The following is a 14,063-nucleotide window of genomic DNA, read 5'->3' on the forward strand; positions in this document are numbered from 1 at the left end:
CACTATAGTTTTATAGTCATTTTAGTTCAACCACCTGTGTTTATTCTCATTTGAACAGGTTTAAAATCAATGACCAAGTTTCTTCTCAATGATTTGTAGTCTTTCCAAAATCACAGGCATGCTAGAGCGGCAATTCTCAAGGTGCAGTCTACGGAGACACCTGGGGATTACTGAGACCCTTCCAGGAAGTTTGAAATGTCCAAACAATTTCCATAACAATAAGAAAACATTATTTGACTTTTTCACTGTGTAGATATTTACAATGATGGAGCAAAAGCAATGGTGAGTAAAACTTTTGATGTCTCAGTATAAAAATCAAGGTAGTCGTACCAAACCATCACTGAACTCTTTAACGCCACATGTGCACAGTAAAAGCCAAACAAAATCAGTTTCATTTAAGAATGTTCATTATGGGGCTTCCCTGGTGGCACAGTGGTTGAGAGTCCGCCTGCCGATGCAGGGGACACGGGTTCGTGCCCCAGTCCGGGAAGATCCCACATGCCACAGAGCGGCTAGGCCCGTGAGCCATGGCCACTGAGCCTGTGCGTCTGGAGCCTGTGCTCCGCAACGGGAGAGGCCACGACAGTGAGAGGCCTGCATACCACACAAAATAAATAAATAAAACAATGTTCATTATGAAGTAGTAAAAACTACTAATTCTATTAAATCTCAATTCTTGAGTATAGCCCGTCTTAATATTTTATGTGAAGAAATGGGAAGTACACATAGGGCATTACTGCTGCATGCCAAATAAGGATGGTCAGCTCAAGGAAAAGTGCTTGTAAGACTGGCTGAGTTGTAAGCTGAGCTAACAGGATTTTTTAATGGAAAACCACTTTTACTTGAAAGAATTACAAGCATACTGTGGTTATTCACACTTGGGTACCTGGCACATATTTTCTTGAAAATAAACCAAATACGGCAGTCACTTCAAAGAAAATGACCAACAGTATTTATTGGCAATAATAAAATTTGAGTTTTAAAAAACAAAAATTAGGGGCTTTCCTGGTGTCACAGTGGTTGAGAGTCCACCTGCCGGTGCAGGGGGACATGGGTTCGTGCCCCGGTCCGGGAAGATCCCACATGCCGCGGAGCGGCTGGGCCCATGAGCCATGGCCGCTGAGCCTGCGCGTCTGGAGCCTGTGCTCCGCAACGGGAGAGGCCACAACAGTGAGAGACCCGCATACCGCAAAAAAAAAAGAAAAAAAAAAATTAGAACTTTGGAAAATACGTCTACCTGCCACTGAGGGCATGACAGCTTCCCAAATCTTTAAAGACTTGTCTGAGAAGAACTGATAGTGAAATAAATAAATATGATTTTTAAAAAAAATTTATTAATGAAATGTGTCAACATTTGGAAGACTCAGAAAACTCAGTGAATATTTTCCAAATGATCAATGATATTAGTGAAAGAGCCATCCAAGCACAAGATAGACAAATGAATTTTAATGAAAAATTTAGAAAAGTTTATTGGTGTCGTTTCTGATTCCACTTTGCAACTAACCTGTAAGAAACTACTACTTGCTGTATCAAAGAAGAATATCCACAACTCACTAAAAGGGCTATAGGCCTTTTCCAACTACATATTGGTATGAGGCTGAATTTTCTTCACATATTTCAACCATAACAACAAATTGCAACAGATTGAATGCAGAGGCAGATATGAGAATCCAGGTATCTTCAGCCATCTTAATGTTTTAAGTGAGGTATAAACGAGATTTATAAAAACTTAACACAATAACACTCTTTTTGCTAATTTTTTTAAAGCTTGGAAAAGAGCTACTTTTCATCAAAACATGTTACTTATGGTTCATAATATAGGTTTGTAATCATTTTAAAGTGAATAAATAAACATTAAAAATTTTTATGTTTTAATTTTTACCATAGTAAATATCAATTAGTACACCCGCATAAACAAAGCTCTTTGGATTCTTAATAATTTTTAAGATTATAAGGGGATGTGAAGACCCAAAGGTTTGAGAACCACTACAGTAGAGGTCTGAATTTCTGTATTTTCGTGCATATCTGCGATCCTGACTTTTAAATAAACTTTGTGCTTAGCACTCAGTTTTACATAACTGTGCTCCGTTTCTTAGTCCATTTCAACCTCAAAAGAACGTAAGAAAAGAGAACCAAAACCTTCAATTCCTAAGAAAATGTATTTCAGTGTTAAGAATATTACCTGTATTCACAGGGGTTTGAAAGGAGGGCGGTGTGCTCTCGCTTATATTTCTTTTGGACTCCAACATCTGTCTCACTGTGTTTGCATTTCTATGAAATATATATACATACAAATGGTCACTTGATATGCCATTCTAGGGAATATCTATTTATGTATAGAGAAAGCAGTGGCCCCTTGGAAAAAAGGGTGGCTAGACTTGGATATTAAAGCATTAAACTGAGAGTGAAGGCAGTGAAGCAAAGCTGGCACAAAGACTTTGGAATGCTGGGGTCTACAGCATTAGGGGAGAGTCTTCCTTCTATATTCTATGTCTTCAATACTTGAACCTGAGAACCAAATGTAGGTCCGAATATCTGCACACATTAGATTTTATCACCCCTGATGAAAGCATTTCTCAATTACTTAAGATAATACTATTTAACACAAGTGGTTAAAGCCTTATAATAAATTAGCAAAATCAATATCCATAGGTGAACAATTACAACAAAGCAAAAAGGAAGCAAATATACTTAATCCAGTGTACCAAACACTTATCTCTACATAAATACACAGAATCACGTTCCAAGATTTTTCTGCAAAGAAAATCAGAACCTTGTTCTCTTAATTAAAAACTTGATAAATAGACTGTTTACAATTCTCACCTGTAGGGCACACTGTTATTGCTGCCGCCATCAACCACAGACTTTCCTGGTGATACAGGTGGGTTTGGTGGATTCTGGGGGAGAAAAATACCAAGGTAAAATAAAACCCAATTCACAAGGGATCTTTTAAAATAAGACCTTTAAATGCCTTGTCAATATGTTATCTGTTATTTCTCTAATATAGTGGAAAGTCTTACTGAGAAACAAATTTAAATCTTGGCATTGCCACTTGTTAAACCGCTTACACAAATTACTTAGTCTATTGACACAATGGCTTATCATATGAAAAGTGAATAGAATAATTCTTAAACCTCAGTTTTTGATATGAGTAAATAAAATAGAGAATATGAAAGTAGCTTATATGTTCTAACAGTTCAGTAAACATTAATATGAATCTAAAGAATAATTAGACACTCATTCAATAAATATCTAGTGAATGCCTACTATATATCAGGCAGTTCAGGCACGATTACAGGCAGAAACTCAACAAACAAGGTAAGTATTTATTTTTCCCCAGAAGTAACTGATTGCCAATTAAGTGGTATCCTAGGTCACAAATCAAAATTATTTTTACAATTTTTGCTTAAAAAATACTTGCCACTATGTGATTTACAATTTCATAAAAAGATGTCCCAATTCTAAACTTCAGAACAAACTAATTTAACCCTTTTCTGCTCCCCAAAACAGGGAATATAGAAAGAGAATTCTAATATTTATATGCTAATTACCATTATTTGGGCCTCCATCATTAATGACACTATCATCATTTATTTCTTAAATTGAGAAAAATAAATAATTCCACTCAAGAGTTAATTAAGTATAATAATACATATAATACTAAACAAAAGGTGGTAAGTGCTTAGGATCACATCAAGCAGATGCCACTAATCACTCTTCTCAACAACAAATATATCTTGCTGCTTTTTATAGGATAAAAGGATGATTTTAACCAAACAGTATAGTGTTGTACTAGTTATCTGTGTAGAGGAGACAAAAGATAAAGAATTAAGATAAACTGTTCTAACCTGGCTGTGGATGCAAAAACATTTGAAATAAATAGAAAAGCAAATGAAAGTAACACTGTAGTATTACTCAAAAAAGTTTAAAAACTTTAGGGGAAAGAAATGCATCTTCTAACAAGTCTTTGAGTAATTAGTACACTCAAAATAGTTAAAATGAAGGTAAACAACATTTCAGGGAAAACGAAAAAGGAGAAGTATAAGCATAATAAATAAGTATAACAGGGCTTAGAGTCATCAGAGGGAGGACCTTAAACACTACCGTGTGGTAACATCAGCAAGATGGCAGAATTGGAACTCCTATACCCTCCTTACCTCATGAAGACAATGATTTAGCAATATAAGAAACAAATTTCACTTGTAAGAAGTCCAGAAACCTGTCGAGACATTATAGAACCCCAAGCGAAAGCAAGCCCCAAGAGACATATGGTAGTGGGTAGGAAAGTCTGCTGCTCTTACCCACCATACTCCATCCCCTTCCTCACACAGTGTGGTGCAATCAAGAAAAAATTCCCAACAACTGTCCTGTCCTTTGGGAAGGAAAGAGAAGAGTGGAATTTGCATGCAATATTCTGGCTTTTTGGGGTACTGATAAGGCACTGGCTTCAGTCTCACCTGACTTGGATAAAGCAGCACAAGCTGGATGTCTGGGGACTAGATGAGAACAAACGTGAACCCCTTGGCTTGGTACCAAACCAGAAAAATTGCAGTAACAGAGACAGACAACAGGGGTAACTCCAATCATGGCTTGCTAAAGCAGCACAAGACTGCAATATGGAAAGTAGATAACAGGTGAGGGATGGGAAGTTCCCAAGTAGAAAGAGATAAACCTCTTCAGATGCGAGATACATGCACAAGCTCCAAGAAAACGCATCTTTAAAAATAGGTTTGAGAGGACACCAGAGTATCTACCCAGACTGACTAGTAAAAGTCTTCATCTATATACAGGTATTCCAAAAAGATGGGGAGGTTATTTTTTCAAATGCCCTAATTTCAACAAAAGAGAACCAGACATACAAAAAAAACAGGGAAATATGGATCAATCAAAGAAATAAAATTCCAGAAACTGAAGGAACAGATCTATGAATTACCCAACAGAGAATTTAAAATGACTAGCACTAAGATGCTCAATGAGATAAGAAAGAACAGGCAGAAAATGAAATGAAATCAGGAAAACAATGCAAGAAGAAAAAGAAACTTTATAATAGAACCAATAGAAATTCTGAAGCTGAAGAGTACAATAACTAAATCGAAACCTTTACTAGAGGGGATCAAAACCAGATTGTAGCGCTTCCCTGGTGGCGCAGTGGTTGAGAGTCCGCCTGCCGATGCAGAGGACACAGGTTTCTGCCCCCGTCCAGGAAGATCCCACATGCCGCGGAGCAGCTGGGCCCGTGAGCCATGGCCGCTAAGCCTGCGCATCCGGAGCCTGTGCTCTGCAACGGGAGAGGCCACAACAATGAGAGGCCCGCATACCACAAAACAAAACAAACAAACAAAAAAAACAGACTATCAAGTAGAATAAAGAATCAGCAAACCTGAAGACAAGTCACTTGAAATTCCTGAGTTAGACCACCAAATAGAAAAAAGAACAAAAAATATAAAGACAGAATAAGGGATTTATTAGACACCATCAAATGGACCAATATACAAATTTGGGAGACCAAGAATGAGAAGCCTACTTAAAAAATGGCCAGAAACTTCCCAAATTTGAGGGAAAAAACTGACAAATTCAAGAAGGTGAAAAACTTCCAACTGGAATTAACTCAGAGACCTACACTAAGAAACATTATAGTCAAGCTGTCAAAAGTCACAAAGATTTTAAAAGTAGCAAGAGAAAAACAACCCATCACATTTAAGGCAGCTCCCATAAGATTATCAATGGTTTTCTCAGCAGAAACCTAGCAGGCCACAAGGGAGTGGAATGACATATTCAAAGTGCTGAAAGAAAAAAACTGCCAAGCAAGAATACCATAACCAGCAAAACTATCATTCAAAAATGAAGGCAAAATTAAGATTTTCCCAGTAAATAAAAACCTGATGGCATTCATTACCACTAAACCCACCATACAAGAAACACTAAAAGGAGTCCTTCAAGTAGAAATGAAAGGACACTTGGAGGCTTCCGGGAAGATGGTGGAAGAGTAAGACGTGGAGATCACCTTCCTCGCCACAGATACACCAGAAATACATCTACACGTGGAACAACTCCTACTATCCACACCCCCTTTCCGGGGAGCCTGTGCAGCCCGCTGCTGCCAGGGTCCCGGGATCCAGGGTCAATTCCTCCGGGAGAACGCACGGCGCGCCTCAGGCTGCTGCAACGTCAAGCTGGCCTCTGCTGCCGCACGCTCACCCCGCATCCGTGCCCTTCCCTCCCCCCGGCCTGAGTGAGCCACAGCCCCCGAATCAGTGGCTCCTTTAACCCCATCCTGTCTGAGTGAAGAACAGATGCCCTCTGGAGACCTACATGCAGAGGTGGGGCAAATCCAAAGCCGAGCCCCTGGGAGCTGTGAGAACAAAGAAGAGAAAGGGAAATCTCTCCCAGCAGCCTCAGAAGCAGCAGATTAAAGCTCCACAATCAACATGATGTACCCTGCATCTGTGGAATACATGAATAGACAACGAATCATCCCAAATTAAGGAGGTGGACTTGAGAGCAAGATTTATGATTTTTTCCCCTTTTTCTCTTTTTGTGAGTGTGTATGTATATGCTTCTGGGTGACATTTTGTCTGTATAGCTTTGTTTCCACCATTTGTCCTAGGGTTATATTCGTCCATTTAAAAAAAATTATTTTTCTTAATAATTATTTTTTCTTTCTTTCTTTCTTTCCTTCCTTCCCTCCTTTAGACAACGAATCATCACAAATTGAGGACGTTGAGAGCAAGATTTATGATTTTTTTTCCCCTTTTCCTCTTTTTGTGAGTGTGTATGTGTATGCTTCTATGTGAGATTTTGTCTGTATAGCTTTGCTTCCACCATTTGTCCTAGGGTTCTATCCATCCGGTTTTTTTGTTTGTTTTTTAAATTTTTTTTCTCTTAATAGTTTTTTATTTTAAAAACTTTATTATATTTTATCTTATTTTATTTTACTTTATCTCCTTTTTTTTTCCTTCCTTCCCTCCTTTCTTCCTTCCTTCCTCCCTTGCACCCTCCATTTTTCCTTTCTTTCTTTCTCTCTTTCTACTTCTACTAATTCTTTCTTTCTACTTTTTCTCCCTTTTATTCTGAGCCATGTGGATGAAAGGCTCTTGGTGCAGCAGCCAGGAGTCAGTGCTGTGCCTCTGAGGTGGGAGAGCCAACTTCAGGACACTGGTCCACAAGAGACCTCCCAACTCCACATAATATCAAACGGTGAAAATCTCCGAGAGATCTCCATCTCAACACCAGCACCCAGCTTCACTCAACGACCAGCAAGCTACAGTGCTGGACATCCTATGCCAAACAACTAGCAAGACAAGAACACAACCATTAGCAACCCATTAGCAAGAACACAACCATTAGCAGAGAGGCTGCCTAAAATCATAATAAGTCCACAGACACCCCAAAGCACACCACCAGACGTGGACCTGCTCACCAGAAAGACAAGATCCAGCCTCATCCAGCATGACACAGGCACTAGTCCCCTCCCCCAGGAAGCCTACACAACCCACTGAACCAACCTTAGCCACTGGGGTCAGACACCAAAAACAACGGGAACTACGAACCTGCAGCCTGCAAAAAGGAGACCCCAAACACAGTAAGATAAGCAAAATGAGAAGACAGAAAAACACACTGCAGATGAAGGAGCAACATAAAAACGCACCAGACCTAACAAATGAAGAGGAAATAGACAGTCTACCAGAAAAAGAATTCAGAATAATGATAGTAAACATGATACAATATCTTGGAAACAGAATAGACAAAATGCAAGAAACATTTAACAAGGACCTAGAAGAACTAAAGATGAAACAGACAACGATGAACAACACAATAAATGAAATGAAAAATACTCCAGTTGGGATCAATAGCAGAATAACAGAGGCAGAAGAATGGATAAGTCACCTGGAAGATAAAACAGTGGAAATAACTACTGCAGAGCAGAATAAAGAAAAAAGAATGAAAAGAACTGAGGACAGTCTCAGAGACCTCTGGGACAACATTAAATGCACCAACATTCGAATTATAGGAGTTCCAGAAGAAGAAGAGAAAAAGAAAGGGACTGAGAAAATATTTGAAGAGATTATAGATGAAAACTTCCCTAATATGGGAAAGGAAATAGTTAATCAAGTCCAGGAAGCACAGAGAGTCCCATACAGGATACATCCAAGGAGAAATACGCCAAGACACATATTAATCAAACTGTCAAAAATTAAATACAAAGAAAACATATTAAAAGCAGCAAGGGAAAAACAAAAAATGACACAAAAGGGAATCCCCATAAGGTTAACAGCTGATCTCTCAGCAGAAACTCTGCAAGCCAGAAGGGACTCGCAGGACATATTTAAAGTGATGAAGGAGAAAAACCTGCAACCAAGATTACTCTACCCAGCAAGGATCTCATTCAGATTTGATGGAGAAATTAAAACCTTTACAGACAAGCAAAAGCTGAGAGAGTTCAGCACCACCAAACCAGCTTTACAACAACTGCTAAAGGAACTGCTCTAGGCAAGAAACACAAGAGAAGGAAAAGACCTACAATAACGAACCCAAAACAATTAAGAAAGTGGGAATAGGAACATACATATCGATAATTACCTTAAATATAAATGGACTAAATGCTCCCACCAAAAGACACAGATTGGCTGAATGGATACAAAAACAAGACCCATATATTTGCTGTCTACAAGAGACCCACTTCAGACCTAGAGACATATACAGACTGAAAGTGAGGGGATGGAAAAAGATATTTCATGCAAATGGAAACCAAAAGAAAGCTGGAGTAGCAATTCTCATATCAGACAAAATAGACTTTAAAATAAAGACTATTAGAAGAGACAAAGAAGGACACTACATAATGTTCAAGGGATCGATCCAAGAAGAAGATATAACAATTGTAAATATTTATGCACCCATCTTAGGAGCTCCTCAATACATAAGGCAAATATTAACAGCCATAAAAGGGGAAATCGACAGTAACACATTAATAGTAGGGGACTTCAACACCCCACTTTCACCAATGGACAGTTCATCCAAAATGAAAATAAATAAGGAAACACAAGCTTTAAATGATACATTAAACAAGATGGACTTAATTGATATTTATAGGACATTCCATCCAAACACAACAGAATACACCTTTTTCTCAAGTGCTCATGGAACATTCTCCAGGATAGATCATATCTTGGGTCACAAATCAAGCCTTGGTAAATTTAAGAAAATTGAAATTGTATCAAGTATCTTTTCCGACCACAACGCTATGAGACTAGATATCAATTACAGGAAAAGATCTGTAAAAAATGCAAACAGATGGAGGCTAAACAATACAGTACTTAATAACGACATGATCACTGAAGAAATGAAAGAGGAGATCAAAAAATACCTAGAAACAAATGACAATGGAGACGCGATGACCCAAAATCTATGGGATGCAGCAAAAGCAGTTCTAAGAGGGAAGTTTATAGCAATACAATCCTACCTTACGAAACAGGAAACATCTCGAATAAACAACCTAACCTTGCACCTAAAGCAGTTAGAGAAAGAAGAACAAAAAAACCCCAAAGTTAGCAGAAGGAAAGAAATCATAAAAATCAGATCAGAAATAAATGAAAAAGAAATGAAGGAAACAATAGCAAAGATCAATAAAACTAAAAGTTGCTTCTTTGAGAAGATAAACAAAATTGATAAACCATTAGCCAGACTCATCAAGAAAAAAAGGGAGAAGACTCAAATCAATAGAATTAGAAATGAAAAAGAAGAAGTAACAACTGACACTGCAGAAATACAAAAGATCATGAGAGATTACTACAAGCAACTCTATGCCAATAAAATGGACAACCTGGAAGAAATGGACAAATTCTTAGAAATGCACAACCTGCCAAGACTGAATCAGAAATAGAAAATATGAACAGACCAATTACAAACACTGAAATTGAAACTGTGATTAAAACTCTTCCAACAAACAAAAGCGCAGGACCAGATGGCTTTACAGGCGAATTCTATCAAACATTTAGAGAAGAGCTAACACCTATCCTTCTCAAAGTCTTCCAAAATATAGCAGAGGGAGGAACACTCCCAAACCCATTCTATGAGGCCACCATCGCCTTGATACCAAAACCAGACAAGGATGTCACAAAGAAAGAAAACTACAGGCCAATATCACTGATGAACATAGATGCAAAAATCCTCAACAAAATACTAGCAAACAGAATCCAACAGCACATTAAACAGATCATACACCATGATCAAGTGGGGTTTATTCCAGGAATGCAAGGATTCTTCAATATATGCAAATCAATCAACGTGATACATCATATTAACAAATTGAAGGAGAAAAACCATATGATCATCTCTACAGATGCAGAGAAAGCTTTTGACAAAATTCAACACCCATTTATGATAAAAACCCTGCAGAAAGTAGGCATTGAGGGAACTTTCCTCAACATAATAAAGGCATATATGACAAACCCACAGCTAACATCGTCCTCAATGGTGAAAAACTGAAAGCATTTCCACTAAGATCAGGAACAAGACAAGGTTGCCCACTCTCACCACTCGTATTCAACATAGTTTTGGAAGTTTTAGCCACAGCAATCAGAGAAGAAAAGGAAATAAAAGGAATCCAAATTGGAAAAGAAGAAGTAAAGCTGTCACTGTTTGCAGATGACATGATACTATACACAGAGAATCCTAAAGATGCTACCAGAAAACTACTAGAGCTAATCAATGAATTTGGTAAAATAGCAGGATACAAAATTAATGCACAGAAATCTCTGGCATTCCTATACACTAATGATGAAACATCTGACAGTGTACTCAAGAAAACACTCCCATTTACCACTGCAACAAAAAGAATAAAATATCTGGGAACAAACCTACCTAAGGAGACGAAAGACCTGTATGCAGAAAATTATAAGACACTGATGAAAGAAATTAAAGATGATACAAATAGATGGAGAGATATACCATGTTCTTGGATTGGAAGAATGAACATTGTGAAAATGACTCTACTACCCTAAGCAATCTACAGATTCAATACAATCCCTATCAAACTACCACTGGCATTTTTCACAGAACTAGAACAAAAAATTTCACAATTTGTATGGAAACACAAAAGACCCCGAATAGCCAAAGCAATCTTGAGAACGAAAAACGGAGCTGGAGGAATCAGACTCCCTGACTTCAGACTATACTACAAGGCTACAGTAATCAAAACAGTATGGTACTGGCACAAGAACAGAAACATAGATCAGTGGAACAGGATAGAAAGCCCAGAGATAAACCCACGCACATATGGTCACCTTATCTTTGATAAAGGAGGCAGGAATGTACAGTGGAGAAAGGACAGCCTCTTCAATAAATGGTGCTGGGAAAACTGGACAGGTACATGTAAAAGTATGAGATTAGATCACTCCCTAACACCATACACAAAAATAAGCTCAAAATGGATTAAAGACCAAAATGTAACGCCAGAAACTATCAAACTCTTAGAGCAAAACATAGGAAGAACACTCTATGACATAAATCACAGCGAGATTCTTTTTGACCTGCATCCTGGAGAAATGGAAACAAAAATAAACAAATGGGACCTAATGAAACTTTAAAGCTTTTGCACAGCAAAGGAAACCATAAACAAGACCAGAAGACAACCCTCACAATGGGAGAAAATATTTGCAAATGAAGCAACTGACAAAGGATTAATCTCCAAAATTTATAAGCAGCTCATGCAGCTCAATAACCAGAAACCAAACAATCCAATCCAAAAATGGGCAGAAGACCTAAATAGACATTTCTCCCAAGAAGATATACAGACTGCCAACAAACACATGAAAGAATGCTCAACATCATTAATCATTAGAGAAATGCAAATCAAAACTACAATGAGATATCATCTCACACCAGTCAGAATGGCCATATTCAGAAAATCTAGAAACGATAAATGCTGGAGAGGGTGTGGAGAAAAGGGAACCCTCTTGCACTGCTGGTGGGAATGTAAATTGATACAGCCACTGTGGAGAACCATATGGAGGTTCCTTAAAAAACTACAAATAGAACTACCATATGACCGAGTAATCCCATTACTGGGCATATACCCTGAGAAAACCATAATTCAAAGAGTCATGTACCAAAATGTTCATTGCAGCTCTATTTACAATAGCCCAGAGATGGAAACAACCTAAGTGTCCATCATCGGATAAATGGATAAAGAAGATGTGGCACATATGTAAAATGGAATATTACTCAGCCATAAAAAGAAACGAAATTGAGCTATTTGTAATGAGGTGGATGGACCTAGAGTCTGTCATATAGAGTGAAGTAAGTCAGAAAGAGAAAGACAAATACCGTATGCTAACACATATGTATGGAATTTAAGAAAAAAAATGTTATGAAGAACCTAGGGGTAAGACAGGAATAAAGACACAGACCTACTAGAGAATGGACTTGAGGATATGGGGAGGGGGAAGGGTAAGCTGTGACAAGGCGAGAGAGAGGCATGGACACATATACATTACCAAACGTAGGGTGGATAGCTAGTGGGAAGCAGCCGCATAGCACAGGGAGATCAGTTCGGTGCTTTGTGACCGCCTGGAGAGCTGGGATGGGGAGGTTGGGAGGGAGGGAGTCGCAAGAGGGAGGAGATGTGGGAACATGTGTGTATGTGTGGCTGATTCACTTTGTTGTACAGCAGAGGCTAGCACACCATTGTGAAGCAATTATACTCCAATAAAGATGTAAAAAGAAAAGAAAAATGGAACGGAAGATGACACAGCAGACATAATGATACAGAAACCTAAAAGAATATATGTGATCTATTAGAATTAATAAGTGAATTTAGCAAAAGCATTGAGATACCAAAACAAATTGTATTTTTACATATCATTCAAAAAGAATTTGAAAATGAAACTTTTTAACATGACACTATTTTTAAATGATACTTATACCCAAAAAATGAATACAAAGAAATAAATCTAATGAAAGATGTTCAAAACTCAATATAGAAAGCAAAAAAGCATTACTGAGAGAAACTAAAGATGTAGAGAGAAATTTCCTAATTAAGTAATGAAAGACTCAGTGTTGCAAAGATGTCAATTTTCCTCCATATTGACCTATAGATCTCATACAATCCCATTCAAAGTTCTCCTGAAATTTTTTAATGGAAAATGACAAGGTGATTCTAAAATTGATATGAAAATTCAAGGGCTCTACAATAGTCACAGCAATCTTGAAGAACAATGACATTGGTAGAGTGATGGGAAAGTATGATCTTTACATTATTTCTTGGGTGAATGAGACATCCATATTTTAAAATATGAATCTTAATCTCTATCACATAGGATACACACACACACACACACACACACACACACACACGCGCGCGCGTCAATTCCAGATAGATTAGATCCAAATGTGGAAGGTAAAACTATAAGGTGCCTAGATGATAGCATAAGACATATCTTTATAACCTTTCTTAAACAGAACACAAAGAGTAATAAGCATAGAAGGAAAGATCATAAAGACTACATTATTCTGTTTGTCAAAAGACAACTTTAGGAGTGAAAAGTAGAAGATGTTTGCAAGCCGTATATTAGACAAAGGACTTATATTTCAAATATATAAAGCACCACTGTAAATCAATAAGAAAAAAGAGCAACCAGTTTTATTTTTTTGTATCTTTGTTGGAGTGTGGTTGCTTTGCAGTGTTGTGTAGGTTTCTGCGGTGCGGCAAAGTGAGTCAGGTATGCGTATGCATTTGTCCCCATGTCCCCTCCCTCTTGCGTCTCCCTCCCACCCTCCCTGTCCCACCCCTCTAGGTCATCGCGGAGCATCAAGCTGATCTCCCTGTGCTATAGCTTCCCACTAGCCATCCATTTTACATCCAGCAACCAGTTTTAAATAATTGACAAAAGGCATAAAAGAGGACATCCAAATAACTGATAAACCTGTGAAATACTGTTGAGCCCTATGTCAAGGACACCCTGTATCAAGGATACAGGACAAAAATTCCAGAATTAACCAAGCCCCCACTGCAACTGTTGCCATGGGCTCTCGTAATCTAAACCAGACAGCCCCCCAACTCCGTA

At 38.1% G+C, this 14,063-nt stretch overlaps 1 protein-coding gene across 2 annotated transcripts in view; it reads right to left on the reverse strand.

Moving 5' to 3' along the window:
- Positions 1-14,063, reverse strand: part of ATF7IP (activating transcription factor 7 interacting protein) — a 74,974-nt gene that overhangs the window by 22,517 nt on the left and 38,394 nt on the right. For both annotated transcript variants that reach the window (XM_065887313.1, XM_065887312.1), the window contains exons 6-7: positions 2,824-2,897; positions 2,183-2,271 (exon numbers count right to left, since the gene is read on the reverse strand). In XM_065887313.1, coding sequence (XP_065743385.1) covers positions 2,183-2,271; positions 2,824-2,897 — 163 coding nt within the window. The remainder of the gene's footprint in view (positions 1-2,182; positions 2,272-2,823; positions 2,898-14,063) is intronic.

The sequence above is a fragment of the Phocoena phocoena genome, chromosome 11, assembly GCF_963924675.1.
Source record: "Phocoena phocoena chromosome 11, mPhoPho1.1, whole genome shotgun sequence".
Taxonomy (NCBI): Eukaryota; Metazoa; Chordata; class Mammalia; order Artiodactyla; family Phocoenidae; genus Phocoena; species Phocoena phocoena.